Source organism: Filicampus tigris, chromosome 3 (genome assembly GCF_054856515.1).
Source record: "Filicampus tigris isolate MCC_2025a chromosome 3, RoL_Ftig_1.0, whole genome shotgun sequence".
NCBI classification, from domain to species: domain Eukaryota; kingdom Metazoa; phylum Chordata; class Actinopteri; order Syngnathiformes; family Syngnathidae; genus Filicampus; species Filicampus tigris.
In genome coordinates this window covers 7019445-7040834 of record NC_141219.1, presented here as the reverse complement: position 1 = coordinate 7040834, position 21390 = coordinate 7019445, and the positions used below count along the sequence as shown (strand labels likewise).

General features: G+C 40.4%; 1 protein-coding gene and 1 long non-coding RNA gene across 9 annotated transcripts in view; one reads left to right on the top strand and one right to left on the bottom strand.

Annotated features, from left to right (window-relative positions):
• LOC147149713 (uncharacterized) overlaps positions 1-21390 on the bottom strand; it is a 150437-nt gene that overhangs the window by 85007 nt on the left and 44040 nt on the right. The window contains exon 4 of one of the 8 annotated variants that reach the window (XR_015086151.1): positions 7230-7309. The exons of the other annotated variants lie outside the window; for them this stretch is intronic. This is a non-coding gene — a long non-coding RNA (uncharacterized LOC147149713). The remainder of the gene's footprint in view (positions 1-7229; positions 7310-21390) is intronic. 8 annotated transcript variants of the gene reach the window in all.
• Positions 1-21390, top strand: part of LOC147149715 (protein kinase C-binding protein NELL1-like) — a 154852-nt gene that overhangs the window by 116190 nt on the left and 17272 nt on the right. Inside the window, exons 15-16 of the mRNA XM_086025785.1 lie at positions 13154-13249; positions 19508-19648. Coding sequence (XP_085881911.1) covers positions 13154-13249; positions 19508-19648 — 237 coding nt within the window. The remainder of the gene's footprint in view (positions 1-13153; positions 13250-19507; positions 19649-21390) is intronic.

Genomic DNA, 21390 nt, shown 5'->3' with positions numbered 1-21390 from the left:
CGAGGATAAGCAGTGCGGAGATTGGATGGATGGTTTCAAGCTCTACATTTTATAAGCCGTTATAGCATTCCGAGTGGCTGTTGAGCTTAAACTCCCAGCGGAAAAACACAAACAAAAATCACGTTTTTTTTCCCAACTAAGTATCCAAGTGAGAACCGGGAAGCCCAAATCTAATTGCTATGGTGGTGTGGCCCTGAAACTCATTCCGCATACACTGTCACGTAATGTAAAATATATTCAAATGCCTCCTGTATGCTGCGGGAATATACTTGTCATGAAAGGTTTAACTTAAACAGAGCTAGCTAGGTAATTTCCAGTAATTAGAATGAAAAATCACATTGAAGAATAAAAAGCACTCACAAGGCTTTAAAGGGATTTTTGACAGTCTTTAATATGCTGAGTTTAACTACCAAGTAAGGCAATAACACAAGCTCATAAGGAGCTTTTCATGAAATGTTCACAATTGACACTGTGGTAGTGCTTGGCAGTCATCCAAAAATGAAAGCATCATTAATTAGTGTGTGATTTCACAAAATCTGTTCCATGAAGGGACAGTGGTTGTGATGAATCACCGGCTGTGATTCCTGCCATGGTTCTTAAGTGCAGCTAGGATAAGACTCCGCAATCAGTCAGTCAGTGTCATTTTATTTTTACATTTGGTGAGTTTTTCACATGTAAGATGATGGCAAATGACCAAAAAAAAACTAACAGAAGTTTAACGGAAAGTGTGTTATAGTCTGTGAAATGTGCCTTTGCCTCTTGCTTTATAACCTTGGGCGAATGGCAGTATGTCTGCGAAAAGGAAAGAAAAAGGAAACGTGAAAAAGACAGAGCATGACAAATTAAATTCAAAGGTGATGGTTGGGATTTGGACAAAACAAAACTGTAGAAGTGGGTGTAACCGACTGAAGCCACCCACGACACTGGTGTCACACATGCATTAAGATGGGAAGCAGGCAGAAAACAGGTCTTGGGAACAGATCAATGCAATTTTCAAAATGCTTTGCATACATTTTCTGCCTCTGGAAATTCTCCAAGCTCATATACACACGCACCTCTACGTCGAAGCAATATGCAGTCTGTCTGTATAGCTAGCGCCACATTTTTCATTCTAGGAGTCATTGGCAAAGAGCAAATGAAGGAACGCAGGACTCAAAAGCTGGATATTTGTAATTATTGTGGAGAATATGAAACGTGGGAACCGACTAATGTGTGCCAGTGACAAATACTATTTAGAGAAGTATAATAGTGGAAACAGTGCAGTTCATAGTCAATAATGCTACACCATTCTGTTATTAGCAGCACTGTTTTTGGCGCATAGGAGTGTATAAGCAGACTCGATAAATGAATTAGATGTGCGCCGGTGCCTAATTGTGGATGATGGAAATGTTAAATAAATACCAGGTATAATTTTTGGTATTGTAAATAATAATTATAATGATGATAACAACTTCGGGGAATATGTCATAGTGTGGAAATTTAAGTGCCAGGAATGTGAACATTTATAAAGGGGCCAACACAACTCCAGTATGGAATAGTCAAATAAACACACAGTCAATATAGAGATTAAATAGAAGCTTATTTAAACAAAATGTTCAAGTATGGTGTCAACAATTACAATTAATATCGCTTCACATCAAGCAAGCAAATCAATATGCAAACATGTCTAACAAATTCTTTTCAAATATGTACGTAGTGTTTTGTCAACATAAAACCAGAAAAAACTAACATGGTAAGAACATCTGCAAGTTGAAAAAAAATGTCGTTGCCAATTTCAGTCATTCATATCGTCGCTGTCCTGTGAAAAACACTTATGTCCATTTTTGTGTGTGTGGTGTTTACAGGTTTCCACGTTTCCACATCTCATTAATGTTTTTTTTTTTTTTCAAAATTGGACATAAGTGTTTTTCACAGGACAGCGGCGATATATTCTCCAAATATCAAAACAACATATCGTCGCTGTCCTGTGAAAAACACTTATCTCCGATTTTGGAAACTTTTTTAATTTTCACTTTAATGCGATTTCTGCAACGCGGAAACACGATTCAGGTAAAAATAAGAAAATGGGGAAAAAAATGGAGATAAGTGTTTGTCGCATGACATGACGATATATTACTACTTGGGTCAATTTGACCCAACTTTCTGGGTTGTTTTTGTACAACAACCCAATTTGTTGGGTCAGCTTGACCCAAGGAGTGGATCGATCCATTTTTAGACCCAAATTGGGTTATTTTTGACCCAACTGTTTTTAGAATATACTTAATGATAATGTCCCTAAAACTTCCGATGACTTCCTATCCTATTCTGGCCAATTAGTATTATTCCAGCAAGGAGTTGGAGGAAGTGGCCTCTTTTTTCCCCTCCCCCTGAGATCTCATTACTGTGCGATGGCGTCGGTGTTGGCCAATCGACCTGTGCCTCCCATTTCATTCCCCTCATACATCACTGCATCCCCCGTAGGACTGAGGGAATTAGTCTGAGTGCGACTAGCGCTCCTCCGTCCGTCGCTGTTAATATTAATAGGCCAAAAAAAACGTGTTTAGCCAGCCTTGAGCAGTATGTCCACGGCAAGCAAGGCTAAGTCAGGTGTTAGAGCCCCCCCCCCCCCAAAAAAAAGTGTCATTAGCAGAGCAAGTTGAAAGCTGTGCTGTGCAGGTGATGCATGCCCTTCAATTTGTAGCCTTTAAAAAAAAAAAAAAAAAAAAAAAAAAGGCTACTTAATTGGCTAAGGGGTCATGCATTTTTCAAGAATGATTTCATCATTCAGTATTTATTGTTTTGGGAAAGGACATGGGCTACTATAATAGTTACTCTACCGTGTTCATCAATTTGCTATAACGCTAGTCCTCGTTAGGGTGGAGGGCAATACCACAATCCCTATAACAGAGGCTCCAGTTTCCCATTGGCCGAGGCTTGCGGCTTCAGGATCCTAAAAGGAGACGTGTTTATTTATTTATTATTACGCATCTAATGCTCCCATGCTGGAGTGAGGCTTCCATGTGTGGTGAATCTTTGGTTTTGTTTCAAATATAAATATCGCTCATGGGGGGGCTAGTGAAAGTTTAGTCGGACTCGCCGACGGAAGTCCGTTTAAAATAAGAGGCGGACCAGCCTATAGATCGGTACACGTGTGTTTTCTTTTTCATCGAAGAAAATCATGGCGCCGTCTTCCCGTTCTGTCACTTTGTCGGTCACTGTTTTTACGTCTCTTGGACGGGTTGTAACCGTAAAGTGAATTTCGTTGCTCTGTTACTCATGACATGTGCGACGGCAATAAGTATGCTTCCATTTCATGTTTTCAGAACGTCGGTATAAGAAGCGCAGCTGAGATTCAAACCGTATACGAAATGTAACCCCGATAAAAGGAAAGTTCTATAAGGCAGCAAATTGCGTTTCATTCAGACTTGACGATAACGCAGCATATACAGCACATTCAATCATCACCTGCACTTCCATTTCACCAGTCAGTACATTTCCTTATATGTGACAGTTTGAGGGTTTAAACCAGAGTGAGCTATTATTATCATTTTTTTTTTGTCGAAACGCTGCAGTAATTGATGTGTAATGTGGCCCAGGTGCGGCTCTCAATGGAGCAATTCCACTTCTCGATGTCTATGTCTGAATTTTTGGCTCATGCTCACGAGGGGGTCCAGATGCATTTGCCTCAATAACTCGGTGTCTATCCAGACTCGCCCAATTCTGCCCCCACGTGAACTTTTGAATGATGTTTATCCAACACCTACTTGGTAATTATGGCTGCTATTGCGACAGAAATGACTTGCCCCTTGAGCGACAGACAAATATATATTCACCTGCTTTTGGTGTTGTGCAAACACCGGGTGAGAATAGCTTCAACTTGTTATGCAAAATGTCAAATTTGTGAAAGCAGTCGCTTGGACCCGATTGCAGTAAAAAGCAGACAGGAATGTTGAAAGCAAAACATTTTTTTTTTGTTTTTATGGAAAGAAATTAATTTACAGAAATTGATTGATTTTCTGCCGTAACTGGAATTGAGACAAATTGAGGCACGAAGACTGTTTTTCCCTTGTTTTTTTTAATTTATTTGTTTAACTCTCACGGGGAGAAAAGAGTTGCCTCTGTGTCAACAGTCACAACACAATAAATAGTCCACAGTAGTTCAATCGGAGCAAAGCAAAGAATTATAGATCGGCGTTGTCTCGGTGTCACGCTAATGATCAGCTGCCTATTGCAGAGCTTGCGTCAGTTGTCGAATAAGTGAGCTAATCGTGTTCATGGTCCATTTCATCTCCAAGAGCTGGCCTGTACAGACCAAAGCGGCTGAGTAGCGAGTCTAAAAAGCATCGGGAGACAAAAGCATGATCTCTTTCTGTTCTCATCTTCCTAGCAGAGCTAATCACGGAGGGGCCATGTTTCACCCAACTAACAGCGAGCAATTAAGGAAAAAGATAACGTATTCTGAATTATCAAGGGAGGATGTTTGCGTTAGGAAGGAGGTGGCGGGCGATAAGCACCGAAGGGGGGAGTTGTTGGGTACAGCCTTGATTTTCCTTACAAGTCTGAAGGATTTAATTTGATGTTTACATAATCGCTGTTCCCCCACCCGTCTCATTTTGATACAATATGTCGCAGCTTCTCGGCCGTGTAGTCTGTGCTAGAGGGCGGTTGTGTCGTATTTTAATTGAGTGAAGCAATGATTAATTGCGCACGGAAAAGAAGAAGAGAGTGCACGTTTTAAGCTTTCTGGCAATTATCATTTGAGGCAATTATTTTTTGGGGGGCTGTTCCTCGATATGATGTAGCTGCTGTGTAACAAAAAGCAATCACCCAATTCTCAGGGAGGCAATTACGAATGGGCAGCACGGTAAAGGAGCGGTTAGCACAGCCGCCTCACAATTCGGAGGTTGGGAGTTTGAATCCAGACTCCGACCATCCCGCCGACCAAATTCACGCACGTTAGGTTCAATGAAGACTCCCGTCAATTCACGCAGGTTTCCTGCTGAAACATCAAATTGCACTTGACGTTCCATGATATACGTCGTTGCACATTGCAGAAAGATGTTCTACAAATGCATGCCGCGAAACTGAACACATTTTTTTCTTTTTCTTTATTGAGTTGATCAGAGAGGCGCTGTCAGCACTCACTGACTTTTTTTTCACTAACAACTGAAGAGTGGCTTCAAACACCGCCTGCGGCCGGTGTACCGTCATTGAAAGATAAGCCTTTTGGAGTTTCTTGAATGCACGGGGATCCCACTATTATAGCAACTACATTCATCGTAACGGCGCAACGGTGATTTTCAGATTTGATCATTCGTTTGTACATTATTTCTTATTATGCATCCATCAAAATATGTCTACGTAAAGTGACTCCGTGGCGCAAAAAAATGTTTGGTCGGCCACTTTTCTAGCTTGAGCACACAGGTTAAATACTCCGCTTTTTCAACTTTTTTTTAATTGGTGGACCTCCCAATTTGCATAGTCATTAGCAAAGTGTTCTGATTGAATTCGTATTCCTGCGCTGGGGAAAAATGTTCGCCGAACGCATTCAATTTCATTTCGTCAAGTGGTTGCAACAAATAACAGCATCTGGATGCAGATACATTTCTCGGTAGATTTATAGTCTATTTAATAAGAATAAATTCAACAAACATTCACCGCCATCAAACGGTCAAGTCATCTAATTATGTGTGCCAAAGAGGCCTAATCTAACATAGCCCTGAATGCATATCCAATAAAGTTGACATCCAAAAAGCATCCGACAGCAAGTCAGGCAGCTCTCCTTTTGTAGTGGACAATCAATTACACAAACCTAAGACGGTTAAAAGCAAGTGCAATCTGCTAAACCAGGTAGGAATAGTAAAGTGAGAAAGAGGCTTAAGGGTACTACTACGTACGTCATTAAAGACACTTTTTATGAAGACTTTGTGACACTTCAGTTTGAATTGTATGGTGGAGTGCTTCCGACTCTTATTTTACTACTAATAAAGGAATTGTGGGATTGGGACTTAGAGGCTGGTAACATGAGTGGCAGCCACGCCTCATTGGAACCAGTGATGTTGCTCACTCCCATTCCATTAAGTTATTTGCCATGTGTGTCAGTGGTTGTAAACGCTGTGATAGGATCTTTGATTGAACTGGAAAGAGATTACGCCAGACCACAGTTGGGTGGGAACATACCATTAAGAGTATGATTCGTTTTTGTTTCATTGGGATTTTTGAGAGGGATGAATTTCTGGCACTTGGACTGATTAGAGCGTCATCATTGATTAGTGGCGCTATCCTGTAATAAAACTCTCTGCAGTGACCTGGTCTATATTATTGTATAATATATTGTATTGTATATTTATGTTTGCATGCCAATGTTATCTTCAAGATCTGAAGATGTGTTTTCGCTGTATGATTCCACAAACAAAGAAAATGCTCTCGGATTTAAAACTGCTACCAGTATCGTTCTTTGGTATATTCACAATCAAACTTCCATACAACAAACAAATACGATAAAAATAATTCATTCAATTCAAATAGTTCAACGACACACACACACACACACGAAAACATTACCGTAAAATGACACTGAGCCGTGTGCGTGCTTAAAACCGAACAATAACGTCAGTTGTGATAGTTTCCTCTGCCCCAGCGTAGTTGTTAGCGTAGCACTGCACAATAGTAGAGAAGAATGTAACGATCAACTCAAGCCCAGATTCAGTTACCGATTTCGATTCGATCAAATGTTTTAAAATCGCTGCGATGCTTGTCTTTGTCCGCTAGTTTGGCGCTGCAGCCATCCGCAAACACAATACGCAATGATGTTTGGCGCAAGCGTGTTAAGTTAACTAATTTACGTATGCGGGTCCTTTACAGCAGAGACACCAGAGAGATATTTTAACTCATTCGCTGCCATTGACGTATTTATTTGTCTTTTCGCAGTCCAGCCATTCAACCCCAGGAATTTATTTATATTTTTTTTCCCCCAATTTTTTCAAACATTAGAGTGTCTGAAAATGTCTGGCAGTGAATGAGTTAAGTAGTTTCAATCCATTTTAAATAGATTTTCGATTGAATCGTTACATCCCTACAGACAACTGTGGTTTAGTTTGCCTTGAGCTTTTTGCATGAGAAACACACATTCACACCCCGACATTAAATGCCTGTCTTTATATCCTTAGCCTCTCTCAATGCGGATTTCTTACCTGTCATCTGTTTTTTTTTTTTTTTCACAGCATATCATTGTCTGTCACTCTCAGTACCTGAGGCATCAGTCATCTTGACCACGTGCTGTCTTTCAGGATGACACTCCAAGTGTCAATCATAGACTTCTTTTCCTGCTCTAAAACAGAGAATAGGGATTTTATGCTAGCTAAAACAGAGAATAGGGATTTTATGCTAGCTGTCCACAATCCTGATCAAATACATATATACAATTTTCCGCTTCCTTTGGTTACCTATCTGCTGACATATCTCAGCTGACATGATGTGTTTCTGTATGTTGTAGCGTCCTTGAATTGGCCGAGCATTGTTATGAAAGGAAATCTAAACAAGCAAGCCATCCCAATCTCCTCGTGGGATCAAATGCAGCTCGGCTTTTGTTTCCCCCCTTCAGACCCCGGCAGCATGTGTCATGCGTAATTCCAGCACGACGTCGTGCATCCCAGCAGTAAACGCCATCTTATCAGTGAAACGGCAGCGGTTGGTGAAAACTGTGGCGTCAGCTACCTCGGATGTGTGTATGTGTGTGTTTTTCAATAATGGATTTGGACGTGGGGATTCGCTCGCCCCGCTCAGCATATAGTTATGAAAACTCCTCACATCCGACTGCCAAGGGCGTCCCTGTTCCTCCCCTCTTGCTCCTCTGATAGCTCCATGCCCCTGTGACTCTTCCACAGATTAAAATAGATAAAATCATCCATACGTGACGGGAATGGCTAGTTTCAGAGTTAATGTTTAGTCACATGCGGTTTTTTGATAGTCGGTGAAATGTTGTTGTTTTTTTTCCTAGGTTCATTGTCCCGCAGGTCCTTTATTGGTATGTAGTTGTAAAAGAACCGTTAAAGTTAAATGCGTTCCAACATTTGCAAATACGTTCGAACGCACTTGTCGGTTAGGTGCTAAATACGTTACGCGTTTTTTTTTTTTCCCATAATGCCATGGGGTGTTGACATACATATGCACGATATTTTTTTAATATGTTCAAAAATTGATTAAGTGAACGCTGTTTATTCATCATTTTTATTATTTATTAAGATGTCTTCAGTGTATGATTTTCGTTTGTCATTTTTCCCATAATGCTATGGGGAGAGCGCAAGTGAAAGTGAAAAAACACTGTGGCTTTATGAAGAAAAAATGCAAAGTTGTACGTTTGAACTTATTTGCTAATACATTCAAACGTACTTGCAAATACGTTTGAACGTACTTGTAAATACTTTCAAACGTATTGCAGGTACTTTCAAACGTATTTACCAGTCAAAAATATTTACTCCAATTTGTCAGTTCCACACTTCCCTATACAAGGCCGCAACTGCGATTTAAAACAACTTCAAATTTCCAAAGCTGTGCGTTACTTTTAATTTGTTGATTTGCCAAACTCTGTACAAACGTTTGTCCAGAATTTGTCTGCAGCTTTTCATTTTACACATCAATTTTTAGGAATTTATTTTCATTTTAAGAATATATATATATATATATATATATATATATATATATATATATATATATATATATATATATATATATATATATATATAGGGTATATTACCTTTTGGAGTAAGATGAAGCACTCCATATTTTTTCAGGGGGAAATGGGGTAAGAATCCCAGATTACAGACTTTCATCAAGGGAAAAAAAAGTTGCTGTTGTCAGTTTGCATTTTTTTTTCATTCCCCTGTTGAACATTAACAAATGGCTACTCTGTGCCATCTTTGTCGACTTCACCCATCTGGTTAGCTTCCGTACCATCTGCAGTGGATTTTTATAAACAAAACGACTAGCTTCAAGCTTAGAAATGTATGTTTAGTCAATTGTTGTAATGGTGTCGGGAATTATCTCCATCACTGTAAAGGGGAAGCTCGCTATCTTCGAAGTAAATGTCAACACGTACTGCAGATAGCAAGGAGCCATTCTACGCACACACACCCACAGTCTAGAATCAAACTCCATCCTGAAGGATGACAACACTCTCTCCCACGGAGCCATCTTTATCAGACTCTTGACCTCAACCCAAATGACCACTTGGAATCAGCTCGGGCTTGCTGTTCAGGCCGGAATGATAAGGAAAGGCACAATGGCTGACAAGCAACATCTGCTTATCCCAGAACTGCCCTTTTCCTTACAATGGGGCGCCATTTAAAAAGAGAAATAAACAGACAATAAAGTCAGGGAGTACAGCATTTGGATTTGGGAATGTAAATTCAAACTAAGAAATTAAATCCGGACCAAACTCGATGAATCAAAACTGTATCCATACAATGTTATCTGCATTGAATGTTATAGTTATAATAAACACATTTCTTCAAACCGAGAGCGTCTTTCGCGTTATTTTGGAGAATGTTCAAATCTGTTTCCATCATTTGCTGCTGGCTCGAGGCAATCCATCCTTAAATTGATTGAAGTGTATGGAGGCTCGTCACAGTGAAAGAATTCCAAGAAAAGCACATGGGGGGGGGGGTTAATAAATTGGCACGTCAGCGGTATTGATCATCTGCCCTCACAACCCTCTGCGGATGCATTATGATGGTAAAAAAAACAAAAAAAATCATCTCTTTATGCATTTTTAATCCGCGCACAGCGCCTGGCACAGGTCTTTATTGTCATCCGAGCAGAGTCATTATCTGTGATGATGCAGAAAATGCTCACCAGTGAGGGTGACTACCTCGCGGACGGGCGTGCCTAACGCGTTAGAAGCCTTTTTGCGTTGAATATGATTGCAGCGTTTTTGCGGTGAACTCTTTTGTAAGCAAACAGCAAGAGGCAGGTCTGATGTAGGCAGTTGACCCGCGCTTTACGCCCGAACAAAGCCATCAGCGAGGTTTACAAGCCACCCATACAATCGACACTGACTTTGACCTTAGTCAGAGTGGTCATTGTTTCCAGAGCCTTGTTTGTCCCTCCGGCAGTACAAACAAATGGCAGCCAAGCGCTTCTTTACAAGTATTGATTTATTCACTCATTGTAAACTCAGTGGCTCACAATGACATATAACTGCTGTGTTGAAATATAGCCATGCTTCTATAACTCAAAGGACTCCTATTGTTGAGGCTCAATGTTTAGATTGGTACCGCATTTTGTATACTATATATAGTTCATATTTTAGAGATACACATATTTTTAAGATCAAGTCAAGCCTTTTATTTGCAATAATATGTCATAAAGTATGCTCCTCCATGCGTCTACACACGGTGATTATTGTGATTATTATTGCGTTTGTGAAATTAAGAATTAAGCACTTTGATATGGGTTAGTTACTCTTAATTCTTATTCCACATTAATCCGAATACCGTGTTTGGAATTGTGGTGCCGCATAAAACATGTTATAGAAAATCATTTTTATGACTCGACTTCCACATTATTTTAAACAAATAATTTCCTAGGTTAATCACAAAAAGTTGTTGCTCTTTTGAATTTATCAATTCATTTCCATGACCAATACCAAGACATGGAAATATGTACTGCACCCACCGTTTTTTTTAAAGAACTTTAACTCATTCACTGCCGGACAGTTTCAGACCCTCTTTTACCCTAACCTTTGGAAAAAAAAATTCAAAAATATATATCAATAAATTCCCGGGATTGAATGGCTGGACTGTGAAAGGACAAAGAAATTGTTCAATGGCAGTGAATGAGTTAATAATGTCATTATCACAAGACTAACAAAGCATTAACGCGTCACATCAATGAGCTGCGCAGCCGCGGAAGCCCGTAATTAGCTGAGTTCTCTCCCATGTTCTAATTAAAATGCACTTTTGATATTTCTCGCAATTGGTGGAATACCCATTTGGCTTTCACTGTTCACTCCAACACTAATTCTGAGATGGATCCTTAGATGCCCAATGACCGTGAACGGGGCCGTTAGCTATGGCACATAGTGGAGTGATTTCATTCCCACCACCCACCGGAAAGCAATCGAGGCCCATAATGGGAAACTCAAATAGCACATCTGTGAGTATAAGCATGTCTTGAGAAGTCACGAGTCAGCAACAGGCTCACTTAAGCATCAGGATGGTTTAACTGGAGGTCACAAGAGCGACAGTGAAGGAGTCACGACCGTAGCGCAGATTATTCGTCGTCCTAGCCGGGATTTCGGCCGACGTAAAACGGAAGCGGGGCCCGCCCGGCAAACGGTGTCGGGGAAGGACTTTGCAAGTGTGAACTTCATATTTCCCCACAAAATATTCGACAGGTTTTAAATTGAATCGTACTCCCGTGTGTATTGACGTTTCATTTGAATTCATCCCGTGTCTGCCCGTCACATATTCCCCTGACAACAGTCACGCGGAATATCCATCGCCTCATCAAGAAAATGAGGAGGCGGGCCGAAGACAGATTGCTATAATTAAGACTTCATCACAAGATTAACAAAATAGCATACATATTGAAAATCACAAGACTTAATGAAGCCTGAACATTAACTTTACTGCAGCCCAATTCATTAGTTGCTTATAGATACACTTAATAATGAATCTCAAGTATTACGATGGTCATTGTGGTTTCCCCTCCCCGTGTTTGAAAGTCATTAGCTGGAAAAGACAGGCAGCATATCGCTGATGGTGGTGAAACGATAATTAGTGCTGGAGATAGATTGAGTCAATAAAGTGTAATTAATATTTCAGTGTGAGGTTTATAAGTACAGAAGCAATCAGGCTCTTAATGAGAGATTTTTTAAATCATTGACTTACTCAAATATAAAGTCAAACAAACTCATCTCAAAATGTACGTGTTTTAAAGCTATTCTTGCGATCCTTTACAACACCAGGACACTTAAAGGGGTGACGTGATATATGTGGACACGACTCGACGTTTCAGTCCATTAAAGAGGGGAAATCAACCCAAACATAATTTTTTTTCAAGAATATGTTCTATGCAACAACAAGGCATTCTGAGGAATATTGCGTTTGTGGAATAAGAGTTAATCCGCCCGTTTTTAGCTATCTCTGTGGGCGGCCATTTTGTCATTTCTGTCGACTGAAAATGACATCACAGCTACTCGGGGCTCAGGTAACGATCAATCAGGGCTCAGCTTCAGAAATCAGGTCAGCCGTGATTGGTCGTTACCTGAGCCCTGAGTAGTTGTGATGTGAAAAAATATGTTTGGGTTGATTTCCCCTTTAAGGCTCATCTTGCAACTCGTTATTCTTGAAGTTTTGAAATACTCAAGTAATTTCTTCTGAATTAACTTGCTGAATTTTCCCAACTTTTTCCTCTTTTTAAAATAGACTTGTGAGATGGTCCTCCTCATCTTGTGTTTTATGGGGGGGAGAAAAAAACACTGGTGGCAGATTTCCTAAAGAAAAAACAGACCATCTGCTTTGTGTTTTCTCCGTTTGCTGCAATATTGAGGCATGACGCCATCTTCTCTCCTAAACAAATCATCATGCTCACATAAGCACACCCATTTCTGATTGTTGCAATATACAACAAGGAAATGCTAAATTAGGAATGCTTCAGGCTGAATCTGGTATTGATCAATAACGATTTGCACCAACTCGCCGTGTTAAAATGAATCAAACATACTCAGGCGATGAGTATGGCGATTAAGTTTTGTCAGATCAGGCTGCTTGTTTGGAAGACCTTTCAATATTGATTAATTGGAATTGTTTAAATGACCTGCACACATATTCCACGCCTCCCCAGCGCAAAACATATTAGAACAATTATTTTTCACTTATTCACTGCCATTGACGAATTTACTTGTCTTTTCATAGTCCAGCCATTCAGTCCCAGGAATTTATTTATATTTTTTTCCCAATTTTTTTCAAACGTTAGGGTAAATGAGGTTTTGAAAACGTCTGGCAATGAATAAATTAAGGCATTAATAGCATAGAAGTGAATGATAAAAATATTACTTTATATAATATCACTTTGTGTTGCCTAAAAGTACCCATTAAAATGCAAGACAGCGGCAAGTGTGGAGTGCTTTAATAAAACATTTTTTTTCCTTCACTTTTCCCTGTCTTTCCAGCTTTCTGTGAAGACGGTTGCAGGAGCGGCGGGACATGCGTGTCCCCCAACACATGTGTGTGCCCTTCAGGATTCACAGGACGATATTGTGAGACAGGTAAAGCCGAGTACTGGTTCAATTGAAAATTGAAAATTGAAAATTTCCCCACTGTGGGATCAATAAAGGCATTCTTATCTTAATTGGCAACTCAATCAGAGTTGACTTCTCATACTCATTTAGATCACATTCGGCAGCCATTGTCACTCAGGGATGTGCGTGGCAAATGTTTTGCTGAACATTGTGTTACTTTGCCAACACCGTATGTATACAAGTATTGGCACAGAGTCGGCGCCTCATTAGCTGCGGGAATATTGTCTGTTCATCCAGAACATTTATGAAATCAGACGGCACTGATGTTTGGATTTACGCAAGCGTGAAACTGCCGATGAGAAGTCACATTTTTGTGTCCATGCCCCACCATATAGATTACCGGAGACCCAAATTTTGCTGCTCCGTCATTCGTCACCCATCAGCGGCCAGGGTACCAGTTTGTCATTTTTTGTGACGAACTGAATTGTAATTGTCAATCCGTCGGTCAGTCCGTCATTCGTCAGTCCGTCATTTTTTGTGACGAACTGAATTGTAATCGTCAGTCCGTCGATCCGTCAGGTCAGTCGGAAGTCAACCCAAACATTTTTTTTTTCAAGAATATGTTCTATGCAAGCCCACTAGTTGAAACAGGGCAATCTGATAAATATTGCGTTTGTGGAATAAGTGTTAATCCACTCGTTTTTAGCCATGTCTGGGGGCGGCCATTTTGTCTTCTGTCGACTGAAAATGACATCACAACTGCTCCCGACGACCAATCACGGCTCAGATACAGAAAACAGGTCAGCCGTGATTGGTCGTCGTGAGCAGTTGTGATGTCATTTTCAGTCGACGGAAGGCAAAATGGCCGCCCCCAGAGATGGCTGAAAACGAGTTGCATTTTGCTGCTTAACTTATTCTATAAACGCAAAATTAATCAGAATGCCGTGTTTCAACTAGTGGGCCTGCTGGGAACATATTCTTGAAAAAAAATATGTTTGGGCTGACTTCCGCTTTAAATCCGTCAGTTAATCCGTCGGTTCTGTCAGTCGGTCAGCCCCCCCAAAAAAAAACGTCCGTCAGTGAAGGACTGATGGACTGGATCGTCAGTCTGACTCAATGCCCACCTCTGTAGGTGACTCTGCCCACCATCCCTGCTGACAGGAAGCTGATATTATCAAATGTTGATTGAGCGGCAGCTTTATAAAAAGCATTGCACCGTCGCTGCCGCATTCACATCCTTCGCGGCATCCGTGTGATCCCTTTCCGCATCTCACAAAAAGCAGAGCAATGCCGTTAAGGTTGCTTTCTTGGCTGCCAACACCACCTACGTGCGCCTGAAGTGTCACTGACGCTTTCTACATATGCATGGCGATCTCTTTTGTTCTTGTGCGTCAGGTTGTGTACTGTACAGTCGTGTTATACGCCTCATGTAAATCAGGCCGTTATACGGAACGCAAGGCATTATCGGGGGGGGGGAAAAAATAAAGAAATCATTTGAATATTTAGAATATTCAACGGGACAATTAGTTTAGATCTAAAGGGCCGATTAGGACTAAATGAACAGGCTCAAATGCCTGTCATATAATGAATCAAACTTGAGATTCCCCGCGGGCAGACGTGAAGATGTTAATGAAGCATTTCGTTTGCTATAAACAAAACAACAAGATTCAAGATTAGAAATGTATGTTTAGGAATGGAGGTGTATTATTATGATAGCGATGATGAGTTTTTGTAGTTGCAGCGGTGATCGCGGCAGCGTCAGTAGTAGTTTTCATCCAGGGTTTTCGATGGTATACACGGAAACTGCATTGAGTTGAGGAATGCTCACATATTGGCTGCACGGAATTGTGGAATTTTTTACGTAATCTGCTCATTTCATCACCAAATACACTTATGCCGGTAAGTACGCAGATCTGATTTTAATACTCCAAAAGTAACGGTGTGTACCGTGGTTCATGGTTATCATGTAGCTGAAAATGACCACAGAACCTATGCGAGTGCGATTTGTTTTAGAGAAAGAGTGAGTTTGTTTTTATTTACTTCTGTTGTTTTGTTTTTTACATTGAGCGAAGCTCGCTATCTCTCGAGTGTCCTGCCAACCTTTTTAAATGATCTCCTATTCGAAAACGACTATGCTATAAGCTAGCAATTCCTTCTCCTTTGGAGCAATGTTAACAAGAAGAAATGCCAGACTTTTTCTGAGCGGCAAACTTAATATCCGTCCATGTTCACAGTACTGCAAATCCATGTGATATTTCCCTAATGGTGTTTTATTTTAGTAGGTTAGTAGGACTTGGACAGAAATGTAAAACCGTGAGCGCTAAGTGAGTCTCTCGAGAGCTCGGTGATTATTTTAACTGCATGGATTAATTCCCAGATTTAGAGCCCTTCACAGTTTAAACTGTCATAAAGTCTTCACATGCCCCCCCACCCCCCCTCCCGTTGGGAAATCCGACTGATGGGGAGCAGAAATGATGCCCCGCAGAAGGAACTAAGTGGTTTCTAATAGAAGAAAATGGAGATAAATGTAAAGCTACTTCTTTTCTTCCTCTGGCTGAGACAAAGATGGATCGAGTATGCGCAGTGGTAAGTGAGCTGCATTTATAGAACGACTCTCGACCCGGCGCCCGGGTCGAACGTCATCACGCGAAACAGATCACACACTGCAGACGCCGGAGGCCTCGGTTTTACGACACACCCATCAGATCGATTTATAGTTTCGAACGAGGCAAATTGACAAGATTTGGACAAACCGTTTCCGCGTGTCCACCTGACAGTGATGATATACGAATTGAAGCTGTATTCTGTATTTCCGGTTAATACGTTGAATCCGCTTTACATATGGAAATAAAGTAGCCGCACCAATAGTACACATCTATCCTTGTTTGTACATGTACAAAAAGTATGGATTGTATTTTCCAACAAGAAACTAATGAAATATGGAGAAAGGAAAATAAATGCTGACAGTTCTTTTTTTTTCCCCTCACAAGATAGCAGAGCGAGAGCCCTCGGTTTGTAACGTTTTAGATTGGAGGTGAAAAGCATGTTGGGCTGAGTCTCTTTTCATAAAAGATGAGAAAGGATATTTGCGAGTACAGCAGGATTATTGTTATTATTTGGAAGGCTGGTGGCACTGCTGCCTTGCAGCTTGTATACTCACCGTAAAGTGGATGTCGTTTTGCTTTTGTGAAGGCTTCTTCAAAGGTACATAAATATGTTTGGGTATTTTTGGAAACACTGAAGTGAAGGCGTTCTGATTTAAATCAAGAGATTTAACAACAACGCATGAGGAATTCCTGACATTATACATTGTTAAAAGTGGATATAAATATGATAATAATAGAAATACAGTATTATCACACATGTAGTAATAATGTGTGGGTTTTTTTTTTTTTCAACATAATGCAAATCTGAAAAAATGTTCAATAAACATGCTAAATGAATATCGGCTACAAATAATGGCCTCCTTGACTACTAATAATCGGTATCGAAAAAAACTGGTCTATCTGTATGTGTATATATATATATATATATATATATATATATATATATATATATATATATATATATATATGGATGTATTTTTATATATTTTGGAAACTTTTTTAATTTTCACTTTAATGCGATTTCTGTAACGCGGAAAAATGATTGAGGTAAAAATAAGAAAATGAAAAAAATGGAGATAAGTGTTTTTCACATGACAGCAACTATATACATAGTTGTATCGATCACATTATTGTTCTGTGAGCATATATTGGCAAATTATCTCGATTACTGGTCGGTTCTCTGGCATTCACACGCTTTCTCAGTTGTATGTTTCACAAAATCCCACTCAAGCACACTTTTTTGATGCTTATTTGTGGAAGTACAAGTTGCCTTCGGCCAGCAGTCAGTCACGGGGAGGAGATGGACCGATTCATCTCTGACCTGGGGGAGCAATAGAGGGCAACCCCCCAGGCACCTGACACAGATTACCGCACTGTGTAAGGCCAACAGCACAAACAAAATGTCGAAGTTTCCAAAGAGCTTGACCCAAGTGTCTTTTGTAGTGTTTACAAAGTCTGTGACTCTTCTTCAGTGAGGCATAAACATTTGTACGATGATTTGCTCGCACTGTAGTCCAGCTGGACAGCATCGGATTTGGATGCAGTTCACTGCCGGCCATTTTACAGCATTTTGACTTTTTCAACACCATTTATCCTGTGCGGAGTCGTGAGGGGTGCTGGAGCCTTGCCCAGCTGACTTTGGGCGAAAAGCGGAGTCCGCCCCGGTCGCCAGGCAGTCGCGGGACACATGACGAACACTAACGTGTTTTTTTTTTTCTTCTTAAATGACAAAAAAATAATTGACGCGGTTTTCACAGGACAGCGCCGATATTCAACATATTATCCTCTCGATACTAGGCCTTAGGCTTGAGTTTTTGGGGCATACAATCAAGGAGTGACCCCCAATCTGCCAAGGTCCACAGGATTGTCGATTTATTTTGTGTGTAAAAATCCAAATCTATCTTGAATTGTTATTTTTTTTTTTACATTTCTTTTTTTCTCTCTTAAGGTGATAATACTGATTTCTGTGTGCGCATGTTGACACATCTTTTCTGAACAATCAATGTCTGACATTTGGAGAATGTTTTGCAATATAATACACGTACAAAATGTTGATTTTTTTTTCTTTCTGATTTTCGTTTTTTTTTTTTTTTTTTACTGGCGCATGCTGACAAATCTGTGAACTCACACTTCTAGCATCTGCCTGCTATAGTTTCAGTAGCACTCCATCCATGCATGTATTGATTTTCAATACTGATTGCCCTGCCCAGTGTCGTGTTGAGCTGGAACCTCTCCCAGCTGACTGGGGGCAAAAAGGCAGACTTCACCTTGGACTGATTAGCAATCACCCTCAGGGCACTAATAGAGACAACCATCTACATTCACATCCAGGCGCGCCAACACACTCTCACTTTTACCACTGATCGCAAACTGAATCCATGCAGCTTGCACCAGTCAGATACACCTGCGCAATTGAGTGGGATCCAATTGTACAGCTGTGTCACCAAACAAACTAAATTGAGTGCCTACCTACGCGATACAGTGCATTTAGTGTACACAAAATTGCCCCCCCAAAATTCAGAAACATAGTTAATTTCAATTGTTAAAGGAGAAGTCAACCCAAACATATTATTTAGCAGAATATGTGCTATGCGGGCCCGCCAGTTGAAACAAGGCATTCCGATAAATATTGGGTTTGTGAATTAGGACTTAATCCACCTGTTTTAGCAATCTGAGGGGTCGGCCATTTTGTCACTTCTGTCGACTGAAAATGACATCACAGTTCCTCAGGGCTCAGGTAACGACAGCTCACCTGTTTTCGGAAGCTGAGCCGTGATTGGTCATTATGTGAGCCCTGAGCAGTTGTGATGTCATTTTCAGTCGACAGAAGTGACAAAATGGCCGCCCCCTGAGATGGACAAAAACGGGTGGGTTTTACTGCTTAACTCATATTCCACAAACACAATATTAATCAGAAAGCATTTTTTTTCAACTAATGGGCCTGCATAGAACGTACTCTTGAAAAAAAAAAATGTGTGGGTTGACTTCCGCTTTTACACTACTATCAATACCATTATTATCATAACAAGGGACAGATACAGTGTTTGGATTTTAATGTGTTTATTGGGTGGTCGTGGAAAGGCATTATTCTTCCGAATGCATCGTGTTTCACCCAATTAGTACATCACAGACCCCTCCGACCTTAAACTCCCGTTTACACCCTTCGCTTTCACCCCTGACAAATATGGAGCTGAATGAGGACTTGTCCTTTTGGCTACTGTTTGCATTCAGGCGATTGAAAGCGCGGCTGGAGTGTCGCGATTTTACAACCCGGGGCGTGGGAGCAGGTCGTGTTTTTTTTTTTTTTTTTGTTTTTTTTTGCGCCAGAAGGAAAAGAACGACAGATGAGCAGCAGAATTCACGTGATGCATAATGAATGAGAGAGATTTAGTCCCTCGAGAAGGAGCTAAGACCTAGCGCCTCTGGGCTGGGCATGAGTATTTACTCCACTTGAGAGAAACAAAAGCAAGCTGAGTAAAAGCGGAAGTGCTTTCATCCCTGCTGTGATGGAAACGCTTCGGAGATGGGTGGCATCTAATGTGCAGCGCCACTCTTGAGACAGCATTTTGGCAGTTTGATGGGATTAGCCTGCACTGTTGCGAGCAGGCGAGACAAGCAAACAGCACAGTTTCCTGTTCTTAATCAAGCGCGCTTTTTGCCCGTGCGCATGTGTGTTCAGATATCAACGAGTGTGCGGAGGGCCTGATTGAGTGTCACAACCATTCCCGCTGTGTCAACCTCCCCGGCTGGTACCACTGTGAATGCAGAACTGGTTTCCATGACAATGGCTCCTATCTGCTTGACGGAAGCTCCTGCATCGGTAAGTATACGCCGAGTTGAAAACATTCTTAGCACGACTTCAAAATAACAGCAAAGCAGCCCTTGCGGGTACCTTCCGAGATCTGATTGGAATTATGAATACTTTTACTGCCTTCTTTTCTCGTTCGTCACTTTTATTTGTGATGCTTTCGCACATTCTACTCGGTAGGGGGCATGTGTGGCTGTGAGCTGCATTCGAAATCAAGTGGAATTGTTTGTCCTGGTTCCAATTTGACGGTGCCAGCTGACAAAAGGAATAACAGGAATAAAAGCAATGCCAAGCGCCGCTCGCAGGCATCCGAGCTCAGTCGTGAGGAAAAAGGGAAAAAACAACATGAGAAAATAGTTATCAGAATTAATTTCCCAAAGATTGGAACCGGAATGACCGTGGATGCCATTCTTTGAGGAGCACAAGTGTCATTTTGGGGCTTTTTATCAGAGTACCTTTGAATGCAAAACAGATTTATAAAAAAAACATTCGCATTTATACCAATTTAGCACACTGAAAACATAACGTTTGGAAATGGATTTTTTTAAGACACTGAAAATTAAAGCTGCTCGATTATGAAAAAAATACGAATCATGATTGTTATAGTAATTGAAATCACGATGATTCAAACGATCATTTCTTTTTTGGTACAAAACAAGAAAACGTTTGAACGTAAAAAATATAAGGACAAATAAATGTCTTTGTAAGTTCCTTTTGGACCAAACAAAATGCATCAAATTAGTTATTATAAAAAGGTGCAAATGTATAAACTCACGTCTGCTTTCCTTGTGTAAACAAACATAGTGCGTTGGATGTAAATGCATATTAGTAATCTTTTTTTTTTTTTTTTACGATTATGCCAATTTTGTAATCGTGGAGTGTAATAATCGTAATTGAATTTCGATTAATCGCACAGCCCTACTGAAAATCCACCTCTGTCCATTCCGGGGGTTGTGTAAACATATTACAGTCATGGCAGTAATGGAGCAACACAGGTCTGACATATTTGTGCTTAGAACTCTTCTCTAGCAGGTGTACATTGCATGCTTAGTGATTTCATTTTTGACAATGTTATGGCCTGTACGAGATACGTTTCAAAGATACAACGAGAAAAACAATTCTAGTTATTAGTATAAATGTTGTTGTATAAATGTACACCGTGCAAAAAAATGGGAGATGACTATTTTGTAAACAATGGGGGGCCCCCAAAGGCATTAGTGTCTATTCTTCCATAGAAGCCATTTCATCAGCACGGGACAATATATCTTCATTTAAAGAAGAGCGAAAACAAAAACACTGAAGTATATCAACAGTACACCCTTGAGCAATCAGCAGTCAATCACAAGGCTGACATATATGGCTACCATTCATACCCACTAATAAAACATGTTTAAATTAAACCTGATATTCATGACTTCACATATTAGAGTACATCAAAAATGAATTTCCATAGAGTTGCTAGTTACCTGTTAAAAAAAAAAAGTAGTCAGCATAGTAATGCAAGTACTATAAAATTCAAGTTTCAATTGCTTTTAGATTATTACAACAACCAATAAATACGGTGTGCTAATAAAGACTGAAGAAACTGCATACATTTGCTGGTCTTTTCAGTTTTTTGAATGTTTAACTAAACCATTTAGACAACAAGACGCGTTCACATATCTTGGAAGTTAGTCATGTAATGGATGCACTGCACCCGCGTCTGAGCCAAACCACGCCATGCTGACGTACACGAGCGCGATTGTCAAGCATCT